General features: G+C 38.8%; 1 protein-coding gene across 2 annotated transcripts in view; it reads left to right on the forward strand.

Moving 5' to 3' along the window:
- Nucleotides 1-21,595, forward strand: part of USP18 (ubiquitin specific peptidase 18) — a 59,278-nt gene that overhangs the window by 9,858 nt on the left and 27,825 nt on the right. The window contains exons 2-4 of one of the 2 annotated variants that reach the window (XM_033116125.1): nt 4,058-4,163; nt 5,358-5,454; nt 6,435-6,580. In XM_033116125.1, coding sequence (XP_032972016.1) covers nt 4,160-4,163; nt 5,358-5,454; nt 6,435-6,580 — 247 coding nt within the window. In that variant the 5' untranslated portion in view covers nt 4,058-4,159. Of the gene's footprint in view, nt 1-4,057; nt 4,321-5,357; nt 5,455-6,434; nt 6,581-21,595 lie in introns of those variants that run through there. The other variant, XM_033116124.1, reaches the window with a different exon arrangement.

The following is a 21,595-nucleotide window of genomic DNA, read 5'->3' on the forward strand; positions in this document are numbered from 1 at the left end:
AGTGAGTCTAGCCAAGGGTTTGTCAATTTTGTTAATCTTTTCAAAGAACTAGCTCTTTGTCACATTAATTTTTTTCTATTGTCTTTTTGTTCTCTATTTCATTTAGTTCTGCTCTGATTTTTGTTATTTCCTTTCTTCTGCTGACCTTGGGTTTCACTCGTTCTTCTTTTTCTAGTTCTTTAAGGTGTAACATGGGTTATTTATTTGTGATTTTTCTTGTTTCTTGTGATAGGCCTGTAATGATATAAATTTCCCTCTTAAAACTGCTTTTGCTGCATCCCAAAAATTTGGGTAGGATGTCTTTTCATTGTCATTTGTTTCTATGTATCTTTTGATCTCTCCTCTAATTTCTTCTTTGACACAGTCGTTCTTTAAATGTATGTTGTTTAATCGCCACGTATTTGTGTTTTTTCCTGCTTTCTTTTTGCAATTGATATCCAATTTCAAAGCCTTGTGATCAGAGAATATGCTTGGTATGATTTCAATCTTCTTTTATTTGCTGAGGCTGATTTTATGTCCCAATATATGGTCTATCCTTAAGAATGTTCCATGCACACCAGAAAAGAATGTATAGTCTGATGTTTTAGGATGAAGTGCTCTATATATGTCAATTATGTCCATTTCATCTAATGTGTCATTTAGGGCTGCTATTTGGTTATTTATTTTCTGTTTGGATGATCTATCCATAGCTGTCAGTGATGTATTTAGGTCCCCTAGTATAATTGTGTTTTGGTCAATTTCTCCCTTTAGTTCTGTTAGTAGTTGCTTGGTATATTTTGGTGCTCCCTGATTGGGGGCATAAATATTGATGACTGTTATGTCTTCTTGTTGTATAGTCCCCTTTACCATTATGTACTGTCCATCTTTGTCTCTTGTTATTTTTTTCACCCTGAAGTCTGTTTCATCTGATATCATTATGGCTACACCTGAATTTCTCTGGGTACCATTTGCTTGGAGTGTCAATTTCCACCCTTTCACTTTGAGTCTATGGTTGTCCTTGTAGCTGAGATGCGTCTCTTGGAGACAGCATATGGTTGGGTTTAGTTTTTTGATCCAGTCTGCTACTCTGTGCCTTTTTATTGGTGAGTTCAGTCCATTTACATTTAGGGTGATTATTGATATGTGAGGATTTCCTGTCATTCTATCTTTAGTTTTCTGGTAAGGCTGTGTCTCCATGGTTTCTTTGCTTTTTTGTTGTTGTCTATTATTTCTGTGTGGTGGTATTCTATGATGTTTCCCTCTGTTTCTTCTTTTATTACAGTATATATTTCAGTTTCGGATTTTTTTTCAGTGGTTACCCTTAAGTTTATGTAACAGAAAGTTTGATATTTAGAGTATTCCATTTTCTTCAGCACACTTACTTTCTCCATTGCCATGTTCCAGTTCAGGCCTTTACTCTCCCCCTTTTTATGTTTTGGTTGCCACAAATTGTCCCTGTTGATGGTGGTCGAATAGCCTCCTTTAGTATTTCTTGTAGTGCAGGTTGTGTATTAGAAAATTCCCTCAGCTTCTGTATGTCTGGAAAGGTCTTTATTCCTTTTTCATATCTAAAGGATATCTTTGCTGGATTTATTATTCTTGGCTTATAATTTCTCTCTTTCAATAGTTTGAATATTTGATTGCACTCCCTCCTGGCTTGTAAAGTGTCTGCTGAAACATCTGATGATAGTCTACTGGGCTTTCCTTTGTAGGTTACCGTCTTCTTTTCCCTGGCCACCTTGAGGATTCTTTATTTGTCGTTGATTTTAGACAGCTTCAATACAATGTGCCTTGGAGAAGGCCTGTGAATACAATGTGCCTTGGAGACTGCCTGTGAATCTGTGTCTGCGGTCCACAGTTCTCAGAACAGCAAATGTTCTGTTCTTTTGATCTGACTACTGCTACCGTTCCACTTCTAGCACCGGGTAGGTGGGGGCGGGGTGAGCTCTGGGAGGGTAGGGAGGGGGCGGCTAGTCTCAGTGCCTAAGGCTTCCGGCTGAGATTTTTTAATCGTAAATGTATACTAGATTTTGTCAAATGCCTTTTCTGTATCTACTGATATGATCATGTAATTTTTTATCCTTCATTGTGTTTATGTCGTATATCACGTTAATTGATGTACAGATATCAAATCAACCTTGCATCCTGGGAATAAATCCCGCTTGATCATGGTGTATGATCTTTTTAATGTATTGTTGAATTTGGTTTATTGATATTTTGTTGAGGATTTTTGCGTCTATGTTCATCAGGGATATTGGCCTATAATTTTCTTTTTTTGTAGTGTCTTTGTCTGGTTTTGGAACCAGGATAATGCTGGCTTCATACAATGAGCTTAGGAGCCTTCCCCTCTCTTGAATTTTTTGGAATAGTTTGAGGAGGATAGGTGTTAGTTCTTCTTTGAATGATTGGTAAAATTTACTTTGAAGCCATCTGGTCCAGGACATTTGCTTGTTGGGAGTTTTTTGACTACTGATTTGATTTTGTTTTTGGTTATCAGTCTGTTCAGATTTTCTGTTTTTCTTTACTCATCTTGGAAGATTCTTTTCTTGTAGGATTTTATCCATTTCTTCCAGATTGTCAATTTGATGGCATATAATTGTTTATAGTATTTTCTTATAATCTTTTGCATTTTTATGTGGTCAGTTGTCACTTCTTTCATTTCAGATTTTATTTATTTGCATGCTCTCTCTTTTTTTTCTTCATAAGTCTGGTTAAAGGTTTATCAATTTTGTTTATCTTTTCAAAGAACCAGCTCTTGTTTTCATTGATCTTTTGTATTTTTGTTTAGGCTCTATTTCATTTATTGCCACTCTCATCTTCATTATACCTTTAGTTCTACTCACTTTGGGCTTGTTTGTTGTTTTTTTACTAGTTTCTTTATGTGTTAGGTTAGATTATTTACTTGAAATTTGTCTTGTTTTTTGGAGTAGGGCTGTATTGCTATGAATTTCCTTCTTAGAACTGCTTTGGTTGTACCCCGTCAATTTTGGGTCATTTTCTCAAAGTATTTTGTGATTTCTTCCTTTATCTCATCGTTAACCCATTCATTTTTTTAGCAGAATGATACTTAGCCTCCATGTGTTTGTGTGTTTTTCAGTTTTTTTCTTGTAATTGATTTTTGATTTCATACCATTGTAGTGGGAGAAGATGCTTGATATGATTTCAGTCTTTTTAAATTTATTGAAACTTGTTTTGTAGCTTAATATGTGGTCTATCCTGGAAGGTGTTCCATGTGTGCTTGAAAAGAAAGTATATTCTGCTGCTTTGGAGTGAAGTGCTCTAATAATATTAATTAAATCCATCTAGTCTAATTATCATTTAAGGCCATTGTTTCCTTGTTCATTTTTGGCCTGAATGATCTATTCGTTGATATTAATGGGAGAAGGAGGACATTTCTATTGGTGCGTTTAAGCTAACACAGTGGGGCTAAATTTAAACTATGTTTTTAATTTGTAGTCCAGGTAATCGGCAGTCCGGCAGTCGGTTAGTTGTAATATCTGCTTTCTTGTTTCTTTGCCAATAGTTCTTTGAGATACAATGTTGCTTTAGGCCCAGTCTGAAGGTTATTTTGCCCAGTTTTAACATTCCAAAGTTTTGACGCTTAAAACATGCAAAGCAGTTCCTCTGGGGTTGCAGCACTGACTCCATTTTAAAGTGGCTCCATTTATGTTATTTGTTTCCACCAGGAAGTTAGGGCATGCATAGCAAGGAAAGTTCTTGTGAGCAGCCTTTAGGCAGTAGAATTTAACAGCCTTCAATGGTTGTTTGGGTCTGGGAGCAAGGACACACTAGGCTTCTGGTCTGAACCTATTGGTGAATGCTGTGCCATTTACTAGAACAGAGAACTTGGAGGGAAGAAGATATGGCAGACTACTCTGATAAAATAAAAATGGAGGCATGTGGGACGAAGGAGAGGGGGTGTCTAGCCTAGTTCTCTTTTCTAGCCCCAGAGCTTTTTGAGTCAGTCTCTCCAAGCATTCATCTCCCTCACAGACTTGGCTGTTTGGAAGTAGAACTGATCACACGAATACTTGTTCTCCTTCTCTTATGCTTAACTGCCTATGGTGTGTTTTCACAGAAGTCCTACCAAGGCTGTCTCATGAGAGCTCTTCCCGGAAGTGGGATCTGCAGTCCTGAAGACTGGTCAGCCAACTGTCTGGAAATTTTGGAGTGATCCCTAATGGGCAAGTGTTTGGGTTCCTGAGAAAATTTGCTAGTCAGTCCTGACTGAGTCTCAGCCGTTCTCCACAGACCCTGTTGAGAAGAAGGAAGAAAACAGCAACATGAAGAAGAAGAGGAGTCAGCTCCCAGAGCGCCTCGCAGCTTGGGACCGCTCTCAGGGTCGTTACCTCCCTCCCACCTTCTCTCCTTGACTGTGTGGAGACGTTTTGCTCACCCACTATACTCTGAAGCTGTAGAGCTTTGTGGCTAATGACTCCTGATCTTTGTGTCTCCATTTCGTCTCCTTTAAATGGGAATAATCATAGTACTGAGCACATAGGATTGTTGGGAAGAATATATGAGATAATCTGTGGGAACTGCTTTAAACCAGTGTTCGGCATATAGTAGCACTCAGCATTAGTTTCTTTTTTTGTTGTTATATCTGTGTGCTAGTATATCTAGAGGCAAGTGGAAATCTGTGATTACCTGCCATACCTGGATTTGCACCTTCTTATTACCCTATCTCTTGTACACCAAAACCTTTTCCCAGGAACCCTAAGATTAGTGTTAATCTTCCCCCTCCTCCACTTAAATAACTCACCTCATGGGGTCTGCAGAGCTAAGTCTGGGTTGGAAAAGGAGAGGTTGGTTGCTAATGGGTCAGAGAGATGCTATCCTTTGGTTTTCTCACCTCGTCATAAGTTCCTTCTGGCTTACAGCCTCTCAAGGCGAGTTTAGATTAGTGGATCTTCCCTAAAGCTTTCGTTTGATTTCTCCAGCCGTATGGTAGGAACTGAGTAGGGACTTTCCACTGCACTGGAGTCTGAAATTCCTTTTACCCCTGAGCCCTTAGTTGCCCATTCTGACTGCAGTCTCTAAGGAACTCGTAATTCTCCCAGTTCCACTTTCTGTAATGTTCCTCTTTTCCTTTGTTCTTAAAACAATTGCTTGTACTATTCATTTAACAATGAGTAACGCAATTTCTTGTGACATCTCTTTGCCTAATGGACTACTAAAACTTGTGTTGCTATTTCACTTTTCAAAGGTTCATGCTTTATGTCTCCTCCTGAATTTGTTGCAAGCTCCTTAGTGAATTCTTTGTACGTCTGAGAGTACTTTACAGGGTTTCATGTCCTTTGTAGAGGCTACAAAAACATGATTTTTGTTAAATCCCTTAGCTCGGCCTTCCCTCAGTGTTTTTTTCTCTTCCTTTATAGGCCCAGTTGGTTTACACAACATTGGACAGACCTGCTGCCTTAACTCCCTAATCCAGGTATTCATTATGAATGTGGGCTTCACCCAGATACTGAAGAGGTAAGACTATCATGCAGGCTAGTAAACATGTATATTACTTTACATTTTTGAATGTTCAGTTAGTCACAGTGACTTGGTTCAGTTAGTCACAGTTCTTTCAAAAGTTGCCAGAGAAAAGTCCTGTCTACACAATCTGGACTACACATTCTAATCATCTAAGAAGTTTTAAAAATTGCCTGGTCCTACACCCAGATATTTGGTTTCAGTTGGTTTAGGGTGCGCTCCAGGCATTGGTATTTTTTAAAAGATGCCCGAAGTGATTGAAAACTGCAGTCAGGATTGACAGCCACTGATTTGATTAAAAGGAAGTTGGGACTAGACCAATGTCAAAGGAGGAGTAAACCAGTGTGTAGGTGCATGAGTCTATTGATTTTTCTCAAACAAAACACACACACCCACACCCACGCACACACTTAAAAATCACTGGTGTGTGTGTGCATGTATGTATTTTATCATACATTCTTTTCTGCCCTGTGCTTTCTGTTTTTTCCCTTCCACTGGCATGGGCAATTGAAAGATGCCTGTAATTAAATAAATCATTGCCAAAAGGCACTGACATCCCTCCCTGTTCCCCTTTGTTCCCAAGACCTGGATGAGTGCTGCTTTTTCATTTTGGAGAGCTTCAGAGTGGGCATGGTGCTGCTTGGCCACTTTGCTGTGGGCCCAGGACCTACTGCATCTGCTCTTCATTTTAGTGTGACTGTCGGGCAGGGTGGGGAGAGAGGCGAGGCAGCGGTTGTGCTGACCCCCTCTCAGCAGGGTTCTCTCTGTAGCTGATTTGCTTATATGGTGTTTCTCCACCTTGTCCGTGCAGTTAAATCATCCAGGAAACTTAAAAATTCTGTCCCACCCTCAGAAATTCTGATTTAGTGTGAAGAGTGGCCTGCACATGGAGATTTTGAAAGTTCCCTCGAGTTGATTCCCGTATGCACTTAACATTGAGAAGAATAAGGAGGTTCGTGGTTGTTCTTATTTGGCAGGATAACAGTGCCAAGGGGAGTAGAAGAGCAGAGGAGAAGTGTCCCCTTCCAGCTGCTCTTGCTGCTGGAGAAGATGCAGGACAGCCGGCAGAAAGCAGTGCGACCCATGGAGCTTGTCTCCTGTCTCCAGAAGTACGATGTACCATGTAAGACAGTCCTCCTAGCGCTGGCTCCTGATCCAGTTCTCTTAAGGAGGTGGGAGGTTGGAAGAGGGGGGAGGAAGGTGAGAGGAGAGGGCCAGGGGAGGGATTAATGTCATGAGTGAACAAGGACGTTAGGTAGACTGTGGACCCCTTATATGAGAAGCATTTATGTAGATCTGAAATATTTTTAAAAGCCTACATTTTTACAGGCACAGAATTGGTATTATTTATGCATATGTTATTTTCACACTCACTGTTTTTCTGTCTCTCAGAATAAGTAAGCCTAAGAGTCCTCAGAGCTAATTCAGCTACAGATAAAGAATTCCAGGAAAACAGAATAAAGGATTAATAAGGAGAAACCATATTCTGCATAAGAAAATTAGTTAGTTTAAAAAAACCTGTTTTATTGAGATCTACATCACATAACCATAAAATTGACCCACTTAAAAATGTACAATTCAGAGGGTTTTAGTATATTCACAGAGTGCAGGTCAGTGACAGATGTCAGGTTGGATTCAGTCCCACTGGCAGCTGTGGGGCTTGGCTGTTGGCAAGCACTCTTGCGACGGTAGGGGCTTGCTGTGAGCACACACATGCAGTGGAAGAGGTGACAGGATTCAGACTAGCTGGTGCAGGAGCACAACTTCAGGGGATAGCCTCGAGTGTGCGATTGGTGGTGGGGGCCCGCTGGCACCATGCACTGTGCAGCTGCAGAGGCCAAGGCATGCTTCCAATGTGGATCTTCGGCTCTGGGAGATGGGAGTATCATGCAGAGGGACGTAGGTACTGGTGTCTGCAAACACAAACCCCTCAGCAGTGAAATCTGCAGGGTGTCTGGTGGCTGTGCTGGCCATTGGTTTCTTCAGTGGCAAAAGCTGATGGGGTCCTCAGTAGAGCAGGCCACTGGGAACCATGGCTGCTCCTGCTGCATGGAGGATACTGGGCCCACCTTCTCTTCTTCCTTGTTCCCAGCCATCTGTAACCACCCAGCTTTGCCAGTCTGTGGGGTGAAAGCAAAGTGGGCCCTTCATACAGTGCCCTGACAGGGTGGGGAAGCTGGTCACTCATCCTGCTTCTCTTTCCTGGTGAAGGGAACTCTTTTGAGCTGGGGAGTTCCCTCTTGGGACTGAGCAGTGTTGGCCTGGGGGATGGGATGATGCAGGCAAAATGAAGCTGCTCTTACTACACTTTTTGTGTGTTTAGTCTCAGATTTTTGTTCCACTGTATTGCTGAAGTTTCTTAAGTGAACTTACTAGGCTTTCCAAGAGCTATTTTCATTCATGGATAGCTTTCTAATTGTTGATCGTTGTGGGGGCTCAGAGGCTGAGGTCTCCTACTCTTGGTGATGTGAGTCTCTCGATCCCAATGCCTTTTATTTCTTCGTGTGGATTTGAGTTACCATGCAGTTACCATCTAATTTCATTTCAGCTGGAAGGACTTCCTACAGTATTTCTTGTAGGGCCAGTCAATGTCTAAATTTCTCCTTACACTTTAGAAGTGGAGTTTTGCTGGATATATTTCTTGGTTGACAGCATCCCCCACCCCAGCACTTTGAATATGTCATCCCATCACCTTCTGTTCTCCATGGTTTTTAACGAGAAGTAAGGTGTCTTATTGAGGATCCTTTGTACTATCATCTGGATACTCGTGTCTCCTCAAAATTCATCCATTGCAATGTAATCCCCAAGGTGACGGTCGTAGTAGGGAGTACTAAAACTCCTTAGGGAGTTGATTAGATCACAAAGGTGGGGTCCTCATGAATGGGATTAATGTTCTTATAAAAGTGGCCCGAAAAAGCTCCTTTGCCCTTCTGCAGTGGGAGCACACAATGGGGTGTTGTCTACGAACATGAAAGTGGGCTCTCGCCACCAGAATCTACCGACATCTTGAACATGGACTCCCCAGCCTCCAGAGCTGTGAGAAATAAATTTCTGATTTTTAATAAGATACCCAGTTTATGGTATTTTTGTTAAAGCAGCCTGAGCAGACTAAGACACTTTTATATGGTGAGTCATTTTCTCTTGCAGATTTCAAGGTTTTCTCTTTTATTTGACTTTTGACAGTTTGACTATGATGTGTCAAGGTGTTTGGAGTTTATTGCACTTGGAATTTGTTGAGCTTTTTAAATGTGCAGATTAATGTCTTTCAACAAATTGGGGAGGTTTTGGTCATTATTTCTTCAAAAATTTTTTCCTGGCGTTTGTCTTTCTCTGCTCCTTCTGAAACTCCCATTTTGTGTATGCTGGTGTATCTGATGGTATCCCACAGATCCCGAAGCTCTATTCATTTTTTTCCCCCAGATTAATTAGCTGTTTCTTTCTTTATTTTTTTTTAATTAAAGTTTATTGGGGTGACAATTGTTAGTAAAGTTACATAGATTTCAGGTGTACAACTCTGTATTACATCATCTGTAAATGCCATTGTGTGTTCACCACCCAGAGTCAGTTCGCCTTCCATCACCATATATTTGATCCCCTTTACCTCATCTACCACTCCCTCCCCCCTTACCCTCTGGTAACCACTAAACTATTGTCTGTGTCTGTGAGTTTTTGTTTCTCATTTGTTTGTCTTGTTCTTTTGTTGTTTTTGGTTTATATACAACATATCAGTGAAATCATATGGTTCTCTGCTTTTTCTGTCTGACTTATTTCGCTTAGCATTATAATTGCAGGATCCATCCATGTTGTCACAAATGATCGTATTTCATCTTTTCTTACCACTGAATACTATTCCATTGTGTATATATACCACAACTTCTTTATCCATTTATCTATCGAAGGACGGTTTGATTGTTTCCATGTCTTGGCCACCGTAAACAAAGCTGCAATGAACACTGGAGCACACGTGTCTTTATGTATAAATGTTTTCAGATTTTTTGGGTAGATACCCAGGAGAGGGATTGCTGGATCATATGGTAATTCTATTCGTAATTTTTTGAGGAACCTCCACACTGCCTTCCATAAAGGCTGCACCAGTCTGCATTCCCACCAACAGTGGTTCATTTTTTAATAGATTATTTTTTAAAGCAGTTTTAGTTTCACAGTAAAACTCAGCAGAAAGTCCAGACATTTCTTGTACCGCCACACATGCAGCCTCCTCCCTATCAGTAGCCTGCACCAGAGTGGTACATTTGTTAAAATAGATGAACTTGAATTTATACATCATTTTCACCCAAATCCTTGCTCTCTGTTAGATTCTGCTCTTCTTGGTATTGTACATTCTATGGATTTTGACAAACATATAATGACATGGATTTACCATTATTATTATCATACAGAGTAGTTTCATTGCCCTAAAAATCCTCTGCATTCTGCCTATTCATCCCTCCTTCCCTCGCTAACCACTGGCAACCTTATCCTTTTACTGTCTCCATAGTTTTGCCTTTTACAGAATGTCATACAGTTGGATCATGCAGTACAGAGCCTGTTCAGGTTGGCTACTTTCACTTAGTAACAGGCACTTAAGTTTCCTCCAAGTGTTTTCAATGGCTTGAAAGCTCATTTCTTTCTTTCTTTTTTTATTGTGGCAAAATATACCTACTATAAAATTTGCCACCTTAACCAGTTTTAAGTGTACTGTTCAGTGGTATGAAATAATTCACATAGTTGTGCAACCATCACAACCGTCCATCCCCGTAACTCTCCATCGTGTAAATCTGAAACGCTACACCATTAAACAGCAACTCCATATTCTCCCGTCTCCCCAGCCCCTGGCAACCACCATTATTACACTTTCTGCATTTATGACTTTGACTATTCTAAGTACCTCATATAGGTGGAATCATCAGTATTTATCTTTTTGTGACTGGCTTAGTTCACTTAGCACAATGTCCCCAAGATTCATTCATGTTGTAGCATATTGCAGAATTACCTTCCTTTGTAAGGCTGCATAATGTGTGTGTGTGTGTGTGTGTGTGTGTGTGTGTGTGTGTGTGTGTTACATTTTGCCTATTCATTCATCCATTGATGGACACTAGGGTTGCTTCCATGTTTTAGCTGTTGTGAATAATGCTGTTATGATCATGTGTACACATATCTCTTTGATCCTGCTTTCATTTATTTTGGGTATATAACCAGAAGCAGAATTGCTGGATCATATGGTAATTCTATTTTTAATTTATTAAGAAACCATGGTACTATTTTACACAGCAGCTGTACCATATTATATTCCCACAAACAGTGTGCAAGGCTTTCAGTTTCTCCACATAGTTGTCAACACTTACTGTTTTCTGCTTTATTTGATAGTAGCTGTCCTAATGGGTGTGAGGTAGTTTTGATTTGCATTTTCCTAATGAATAGTGATGTTGAGCATCTTTTCACATGCTTATTGGCCATTTGTATGTCTTCTTTGCAAAAATGTCTCTTCCAGTCCTTTGCCCATTTTTGAATCAGGTTATTTGATTTTTGTTGTTGAGTTAAAGTTCTGTATATTCTGGATGTTAATCCTTTTTCAGATACATATATGATTTGGAAAAATATCCTCCCATTCTGTGGGGTGTGTTTTGTTTCTGTTTTCATGCGCATTACATTTTCTTTCTTTTTTTAATTAAAGTTTATTGGGGTGACAATGTTGAGACAGTTACATAGCTTTCAGGTGTACAATTCTGTAATACATCATCTATATATCACATTATGTGTTCACCACCCAGAGTCAGTTCTCCTTCCATCCATATATTTGATCAAATATAAAGGGACCATGTATTTGATCCCTTTTACCCCCATCTACCACCCCCCTCCCTCCTTACCCGCTGATAACCACTAAACTATTGTCTGTGTCTACGAGTTTTGTTTCTTCATTTGTCTTGTTACTTTGTTGTTTTCAATTTTATATACCACATATCAGTGAAATCATGTGGTTCTCTACTTTTTCTGTCTGACTTATTTCGCTTCACATAATAATCTCAAGATCCATCCATGTTGTTACAAACGTCATTATTTCTTTCATCTTTTCTTATGGCAGAATAGTATTCCATTGGGTATATATACCACATCTTCTTTATCCAATCATCTATTGAAGGACACTTTGGTTGTTTCCATGTCTTAGCCACCATAAATAAAGCTACAATGAACATAGGAGCAAATACATCTTTACGAATAAATGTTTTCAGATTTTTTTGGGTAGATACCCAGGAGAGGGATTACTGGGTCATATGGTAATTCTATTCGTAATTTTTTGAGGAACCTCCACACTGCCTTCCATAATGGCTGCACCAGTCTGCATTCCCATCAACAGTGTATGAGGGTTCCTTTTTCTCCACAGCCTCTCCAACACTTGTTACTATTGTCTTGTTGATGATAGCCATTCTGACTGGGGTGAGGTGATATATCATTGTGGTTTTTATTTGCATTTCTCTGATCATGTGTCTATGTGCCATTTGTGTGTCCTCTTTGGAGAAATGTCTCTTCAAGTCCTCTGCCCATTTTTCAATTGGGTTGTTGGTTTTTTTGTTGTTGAGTTTCATGACTTCCTTGAATATTTTGGATATTAGCCCCTTATCGGAGGCACTGTTTGCAAAAGTCTTCTCCCATTCAGTTGGTTGCCTCTTTATTTTGTCGATGGTTTCTTTTGCTGTGCAGAAGCTTTTAAGTTTCATATAGTCCCATTTGTTTATTTTGGCTTTTACTTCCCTTGCCTTTGGAGTCAAATTCATAAAATGCTCTTTGAACCCAAGATTCATAAGTTTAGTACCTATGTTTTCTTCTATGCAGTTTATTGTGTCAGGTCTCATGCTTAAGTCTTTGATCCATTTTGAATTAATTTTGGTACATGGTGACAGATAGCAGTCCAGTTTCATTCTTTTGCACGTATCCTCTGCCCATTTTTTAATTTTTTTATTTTTTAATTTATTGGGGTGACAATTGTTAGTAAAATTACATAGATTTCAGGTGTGCAATTCTGTATCACGTCATCCATAAATCATACTGTGTGTTCACCACCCAGAGTCAGCTCCCCTTCCATCACCATACATTTGATCCCCCTCACCCTCATCCCCCACCCCCCAACCCCCTTACCCTCTGGTAACCACCAAATTACGTTCCCCAGATTAATTTTCAAACCCGTGGCCATCCTGTGGTCACCGACTGCCCTCCAATCCCCTCACCCTCCCCCCACCCCCCACCCCTCCCGCCCATCTGGCAACCCTCAGTTTTTCCTCTTTGTCTCCAAAACTGTTTCTGATTAGTTCATTCACTTATTCTTTTCTTTAGAATCCGCAAATAAGTGAGATCATATGGTACTTATCTTTCTCTGTCTGACTTATTTCACTTAACATAATGTTCTCTAGGTCCATCCATGTTGTTGCAAATGGTAAGATTTCTTTCTTCTTTATGGCTGCATAATACTCCATTGTATAAATGTACCACAGTTTCTTAATCCAGTCGTCTACCGATGGGCATTTTGGTTGTTTCCATGTCTTAGCTATTGTGTATAGTGCTGCAATAAACATAGGAGTGCATAAAGATTTTTGAATTGAAGTTTTTGATTTCTCCGGATAGATACCTAGGAGTGGAATTACTAGATCATAGGGTAGTTCCATTTTCAGATTTTTGAGATACCTCCATACTGTTTTCCATAGTGGCTGCACCAATCTGCAATCCCACCAACAGTGCACAAGCGTTCCCTTTTCTCCACATCCGCGCCAGCACTTGTTGTTTGTTGATTTATTGATGATAGCCATTTTGACTGGGGTGAGGTGGTATCTCATTGTGGTGTTTATTTGCATTTCTCTGATGGTTAGTGAGGTTGAGCATTTCTTCATATGTCTTTTTCCTCTGCCCATTTTTTAATTGGACTTTTTTGTTTTCGCTGTTGAGTTGTATGAGTTCCTTATATATCGTGGATATTAGCCCCTTAAAGGAGGCATTGTTTGCAAAAATCGTCTTCCATTTGGTTGGTTGCCTCTTTATTTTGTCGGTGGTTTCTTTTTCTGTGTAGCAGCTTTTTAGTTTGATATAGTCCCATTCATTTATTTTAGCTTTCATGAATACTTCCCTTGCCTTTGAAGTCAAATTCATAAAATCCTCTTTGAACCCAAGGACCGTAACTTTAGTACCTGTTTTCTTCTATGCAGTTTATTGTTGCAGGTCCTATGTTTAGGTCTTTGATTTATTTTGAGTTAATTTTGGTACACGGTGACAGCAGTCTAGTTTCATTCTTTTGCACGTGGCTTTCCGATTCTCCCAGTACCATTTATTGAAGAGGCTGTCTTCTCTCCATTGAATGTTTTGGCTTCTTTGTCAGAAATTATCTGTCCATACTTATGTGGGTTTATTTCTGGATTCTCAATTCTATTCCATTGGTCTGTGTGTCTGTTTCTCTGTCAATACCACACTGTTTTGATTATTGTTGCCCTGTAGTACAAGCTGAAGTCAGGGAGTGTGATACCTCCAGCATTGTTCTTTTTTCTTAGGATTACTTTGGCTATTTGGGGTATACTTTGTTGTTCCAAAGAAATCTGATGATTTTTTGTTCTATTTCTTTAAAAAATGCCATTGGGATTTTGATGGGGATTGCATCAAATCTGTGTATTGCTTTGGGCAATATGGCCATTTTAACTATGATTCTTCCAATCCATGAACATGAAATGTCTTTCCATTTCTTTGTGTCTTCTTCAATTTCTTTTGAAAAATGTCTTACAGTTTTTAGTGTATTGGTCTTTCTCATCCTTGGTTAAGTTTATTCCTAAGTAGTTTATTCTTTTTGTCGCAATTGCAAAAGGAATTGTTTTTTTTATTTCTTTTTTCTGAGATTTCATTATTAGTGTATAGTATATAGAAATGCAATGGACTTTTGTACGTTGATTTTGTAGCCAACAACTTTACTGTATTTGTTGATTGTTTCTGATTGCTTTTTGGTGGAGTCTTTAGGGTTTTCTATATATAGCATCATGTCATCTACAAAAATTGACAATTTTACTTCTTCATTCCCAAATCGGATGCCTGTTATTTCTTTCTCTTGCTTGATTGCTCTGGCTAGGACTTCCAACACTATGTTGAAAAGCAGAGGTGGGAGTGACGTCATTAAAATGGTGGTGTGAGGTAAGCCTCTGGAAATCTCCCCTGGAATTTACAACAAATTGAACAACTATAACTCCACAAAGGACCCTTGCACAGCAGACAGCAACATGAAGAGGCTCACTGCTGAATTCACCTAAAGGTGGGCAAATTGCATGAGCAGGGGAGAAATGTGGAGACGAGGCCGTGCAGGCGCAGGACGCAGACCTAGCTCAGTGTCTCGAGCTCGCTGCATCCCAGAACTACCGCAGCTGTGGGAGAGGGAAGAACTCAGACTGCTAGGGCTCTGTTTATGGCCCACAGGGCTGAGGGGATAGCACATAACCGGGCTGAACCCAACACTCACGGCAGAGACCTCGGAGCAAAGACTGAGGGAAGAAGGCTGAAAATGGTGGTTTAAGCCTTCACTGCCGAGCAGAGACTGGAAGCCTTAGGCACTGAGACTAGCCGCCCCCTCTCTACCCTCCCAGAGCTCTCTCCACACCCACCAGCCCCGTGCTAGAAGTGGAACAGTAGCAGTGTATGATCAAAAGAACAGATCAAAAGAACAGAATTTGCAGTTCTGAGAACTGTGATCTGCAGACAAAGATTCGCAGCCCAACTCGTTTCAGCAAAGGGGAGGGATCTGTGGAAGCAGGACTGGCTGTGGTGGTGGTCGCTGCCATTGCTCTGGGCCACCTCTCACAACCCACACCACCCCTGTCCCCACCTATCTGGGCGGATCCCTGCAGGAGTAAACAGAACTGCTGAAACACACAGGCTCTGAATCTGGTACAGGAAGAGCTTTGGAACTTCAAAAGTTCTCCACATCCCCACACAGATGCAGCGCTGTATGACCCAGGTGAACTATTAACAGAGGAGAAGCCCGTCTCCAAGGGAATCCCCCCATTGTGTGAGAAGCTGGAATAGTGCAGAGAAAACATAACACTGCAGTGTGACAGAGAATAAAAGGCTACAGTTGGAGAGAAAATAAAACATTCTACCAATACGTACTGGAAAACAAAAGAAGGACTTCTTCCTATCAACCTGTTGCAGAACCCACTCCTGTAGATGTCTAGGAAGAGAAACAATAAATCATTATTTGCCATGAATAACCAATAACCAAGGCAACAAGACAGCCCAGAAAGAAAGTGAAAACTCTCCAGAAAATCGACTTAAAGATACGGAAATATGTGACGTAAATGACAGAGAATTCAAGACTGCAATTGTTAAAAAACTCAACAAGATGCAGGAAACCCATTTTTTGAACTAAAAACACAATCAAAGAACAAAATGAACATTTTACCAAAGTGATTGAAATTTTAAAGAAGAACCAAATAGAATTTCTGGAGGTTAAGAACTCAATAGAAGAAATGAAAAATGAAATAGCCAGCTTAGGTAATAGAGTTGACCAGATGGAGGAAAGAATCGGTGACATCGAAGATAGAAACCTAGAAATGACACGGATGGAAGAAGAAAGAGACTTGAGACTTGAAAGAAATGAAAGAACTCTACAAGAACTTTCTGACTCCCTCAGAAAGAGCAATATAAGAATAATGGGCATACCAGAAGGAGAAGAAGGAGAGAAGGGAACAGAGAGTATGTTCAAACAAATATTCGATGAGAACTTCCCAAACTTGTGGAAAGAACCGGATCCTTGTATCCAAGAAGCAAATGGAACACCTAGTTAACTCAATCCCCACAGGCCTTTTCCAGGCACATTGTATTGAAGAACTGTCAAAAATCAACGACAAAGATAGAATCCTCAAGGCAGCCAGGAAAAGAAGACCATAATCTACAAAGGAAAGCCCGTTAGATTATCGTCTGATTTTTCAGCAGAAACTCTACAAGCCAGGAAGAAGTGGAAGCAAATATTCAAACTATTGAAAGAAATTATGAGCCAAGAATAATATACCCAGCAAAGATATCCTTTAGATATGAAGGAGGAATAAAGACCTTTCCAGACATACAGAAGCTAGGGAATTTTCTAACACATGACCTGCACTACAGGAAACACTAAAGGAGGCTATTCGACCACCATCAACAGGGACAATTTGTGGCAACCAAAACATAAAAAGAGGAAGAATAAAGGCTTGAACTGGAATATGGGAATGGAGAAAGTAAGCGTGCTGAAGAAAATGGAATACTCTACATATCAAACTTTCTTTTACATAAACTTAAGGGTAACCACTCAAAAAAAAAATCCATAACTGAAATATATACTGTAATAAAAGAAGAAACAGATGGAAACATCATAGAATACCACCACACAGAAATAATAGACAACAACAAAAAGGCAAAGAAACAATGGAGACACAGTCTTATCAGAAAACTAAGATAGAATGATAGGGAATTGTCACATATCAATAATCATCCTAAATGTAAATGGACTGAACTCACCAATAAAAAGGCACAGAGTAGCAGATTGGATAAAAAACCTAAACCCAACCGAATACTGTCTCCAAGAGACACATCTAAGCTACAAGGACAAGCATAGACTCAAAGTGAAAGGGTGGAAATTGACACTCCAAGCAAATGGTATCCAGAGAAATTCAGGTGTAGCCATACTGATATGAGATGAAACAGACTTCAGGGTGAAAAAGGTAACAAGAGACAAAGATGGACAGTACATAATGGTAAAGGGGACTATACAACAAGAAGACATAACAGTCATCAATATTTATGCCCCCAATCAGGTAGCACTGAAATATACCAAGCAACTACTAACAGAACTAAAGGGAGAAATTGACCAAAACACAATTATAGTAGGGGACCTAAATACATCATTCACAGCTATGGATATATCATCCAAACAGAAAATAAATAACGAAATAGCAGCCCTAAATGACACATTAGATGAAATGGACATAATTGACATTTATAGAGCACGTCTTCCTAAAACATCAGACTATACATTTTTTTCTATGTACATGGAACATTCTCAAGGATAGACCATATATTGGGACATAAAATCAGCCTCAGCAAATTTAAAAAGATTGAAATCATACCAAGCATATTCTCTGATCACAAGGCTTTGAAATTGGATATCAACTGAAAAAGAAAGCAGGAAAAACCACAAATATGTGGAGATTAAACAACATACTTTTCAAGAACTGGGTCAAAGAAGAAATTAGAGGAGAGATCAAAAGATACATAGAAACAAATGAGAATGAAAATAATCCTACCAAAATTTTTGGGATCCAGCAAAAGCAGTTTTAAGAGGGAAATTTATATCATTACAGATCTATGTCAAGAAAAAAGAAACATCCCAAATAACCTCATGTTACGTCTTAAAGAACTATAAAAAGAACAACAAATGAAACTCAAAGTCAGCAGAAGAAAGGAAATAACAAAAATCAGAGCAGAATTAAATGAAATAGAGTACAAAAAGACAATAGAAAAAAATTAATGTGACAAAGAGCTAGTTCTTTGAAAAGATTAACAAAATTGACAAACCCTTGGCTAGACTCACTAAGATAAAAAGAGAGAAGACACTAATTAACAAAATCAGAAATGAAAAAGGGGAAGTGATAACGGATGCCACAGAAATACAAAGAATCATCCAAGAATACTATGAAGGACTATATGCCACCAAATTCAATAACCTAGAAGAAATGGACAAGTTCTTAGAAACGTATAGCTTTCCTAGACTGAAACGTGAAGAATTGGAAAATCTAAACAGACCGATCACCAGTAATGGAATTGAATCAATCAATAAACACCTTCCCAAAAGCAAAAGTCTGGGAACAGATGGCTTCAATAGTGAGTTCTACCAAACCTTCAAAGAGGATCTAATACCAATCCTGCTCAAACTCTTCCAAAAAATTGAAGAAAAGACAGTACTCCCTAACTCATTTTATGAGGCCAACATTACCATGATACTAAAATCTGGGAAGGACAACACAAAAAAAGAAAACTACAGACCAATATCTTTGATGAATACAGATGCAAAAATCATAAACAAAATTGTAGCAAATCGAATACAACAATGCATTAAAAAGATTATTCATCACGACCAAGAAGGGTTCATCCCAGGGGCACAGGGATGGTTCAACATATGCAAATTCATCAATGTGATACATCACATAAAACAAATAAAGGACACAAATCATATGATTATATTAATTGATGCATAAAAAGCATTTGACAAGATACAACATCCATTTATGATTAAAACACTTAATAAAATAGGTATAGAAACAAAATACCTTAACATAATAAAGGCCATATATGACAAACCCTCAGCTAATCTCATAATTAATGGTGAAAAACTGAAGCCCTTTGCTCTACATTCAGGAACATGACAGAGCTGTCCCCTATGACCTCTGCTTTTCAACATAGTGTTGGAAGTCCTTGCCAGAGCAATCAGGCAAGATAAAGAAATAAAAGGCATCCAAATTGGGAATGAAGAAGTTAAATTGTCACTCTTTGCAGATGACATGATGCTACATATAGAAAACCCTAAAGACTCCACCAAAAAGCTATTAGAAACAATCAACGAATACAGTAAAACTGCTGGCTACAAAAGCAATGTACCTATATGCTGAAAACTATAAGACATTTTTAAAAGAAATTGAAGAAGATACAAAGAAATGGAAAAACATTCCATGCTCATGGATTGGAAGAATCAACATAGTTTAAATGGCCATGTAACCCAAAGCAATATACAGATTTAATGCAATTCCCATCAAAATCCCAATGTCGTTTTTTAAAGAAATAGAACAAAAAAATTATCAGATTTGTTTGGCACCACAAAAGACCCCGTATAGCCAAAGCAATCTTAAGAAAAAAGAACAATGCTGGAGGTATCGCACTCCCTGACTTTAGCTTGTACTACAGGGCTACAATAATCCAAACAGCATGGTATGGTCAGAAAAACAGACACGTAGACCAGTGGAATAGAATTGAGAACCCAGAAATAAAACCACATAAATATGGACAGATAATTTTTGACAAAGAAGCAAAAAACATTCAATGGAGAAAAGACAGCCTCTTCAATAAATGGTGCTGGGAGAATTGGATAGCCACGTGCAAAAGAATGAAACTGGACTGCTATCTGTCACCATGTACCAAAATTAATTCAAAACGGATCAAAGACTTAAGCATGAGACCTGAAACAATAAACTGCATAGAAGAAAACATAGGTACTAAACTTATGAATCTTGGGTTCAAAGAACATTTTATGAATTTGACTCCAAAGGTAAGGGAAGTAAAAGCTAAAATAAATGAATGGGACTATATGAAACTTAAAAGCTTCTGCATAGCAAAAGAAACCATCGACAAAACAAAGAGGCAACCAACTGAATGGGAGAAGATTTTCGCAAACAGCGCCTCCGATAAGGGGCTAATATCCAAAATATACAAGGAACTCATGAAACTCAACAACAAAAAAACAAACAACGCAATTGAAAAATGGGCAGAGGTCCTGAAGAGCTATTTCTCTAAAGAGGACATAGAAATGGTAAATAGACATATGAAAAAGTGCTCAATATCACTAATCTCAGAGAAATGCAAATAAAAACCACAATGAGATATCACCTCAGTTAGAATGGCTGTCATCAACAAGACAAATACTAACAAGTGTTGTAGAGGCTGTAGAGAAAAAGGAACCCTCATACACTGGTGCTGGGAATACAGATTGGTGCAGCCATTATGGAAGGCAGTGTGGAGGTTCCTCAAAAAATTAAGAATAGAATTACCGTATGACCGAGCAATCTCTCTCCTGGGTATCTACCCCAGAAATCTGAAAGCATTTATGTGTAAAGATGTATGTGCTCCTATGTTCATTGCAGCTTTATTTACGGTGGCCAAGACATGGAAACAATCAAAACGTCCTTCGCTAGGTGAATGGATAAAGAAGTTGTGGTATATATACACAATGGAATACTATCCGGCGGTAAGAAAAGATGATATAGGAACATTTGTGACAACATGGATGGATCTTGAGAGTATAATGCTAAGTGAAATAAGTCAGACAGAAAAAGCAGAGAACCGTATGATTTCACTGATATGTGGTATATAAACCAAAAACAACAAAAGAACAAGACAATCAAATGAGAAACTAAAACTCATAGACACAGACAGTAGTTTAGTGGTTACCGGAGGGTAAGCGAGGGAGGGGGATGATAGATGAGGGAAAGGGGATCAAATATATGGATGGAAGGAGAATTGACTCTGGGTGGTGAACACACAATGGGATTTATCGATGATGTAATACAGAATTGTTCACCTGAAATCTATGTAACTTTACTAACAATTGTCATCCCAGTAAACTTTAATTAAAAAGAAAAGAAAAGAAAAGAAAAGAAAAGAAAAGCAGAGGTGATAGGAGACAGCCCTGTCGTGGTCCTGAACATAAAGCAGAGGGCTCAGTTTTTCATCATTAATTATGATATTAGCTGAGGGTTTGTCATATATGGCCTTCATTATATGAAGGTATTTTCCTTCTATACCCATTTTATTAAGTGTTTTAATCATAAATGGATGTCGTATCTTGCCAAATGCTTTTTCTGCATCTATTGATATAATCATATGAGTTTTGTCCTGTATTTTGTTTATGAGATGTATCATGCTGATTGATTTCCAAGAATGAACCCCACTTGGTCATGATGTATAATCTTTTTGATACATTGTTGCATTCGATTTGCTAGAATTTTGTTTAGGATTTTTGCATCTGTGTTCATCAGACATATTAGTCTATAATTTTCTTTTTTGTGTGTTATCCTTACCAGGTTTTAGTATCAGGGTGATGTTGGTTTCATAAAATGAGTTAGGGAGTATTACCTCTTTTTCAATTTTTTGGAAGAGTTTGAATAGGACAGGTATTAGATCCTCTTTGAATGTTTGGTAGAATTCACTAGTGAAGCCATCTGGTCCAGGACTTTTGCTTTTGGGAGGTTTTGGATGACTGTTGATCAGTCTATTTAGATTTTCCAATTCTTTGACCCAGTTGTTCTTGAAAGGTATGTTGTTTAATCTTCACATATTTGTGGTTTTTCCTGCCTTCTTTTTGTAGTTGATATCCAAT

The sequence above is a fragment of the Rhinolophus ferrumequinum genome, chromosome 10, assembly GCF_004115265.2.
Source record: "Rhinolophus ferrumequinum isolate MPI-CBG mRhiFer1 chromosome 10, mRhiFer1_v1.p, whole genome shotgun sequence".
In the NCBI taxonomy this organism is placed as follows: Eukaryota; Metazoa; Chordata; class Mammalia; order Chiroptera; family Rhinolophidae; genus Rhinolophus; species Rhinolophus ferrumequinum.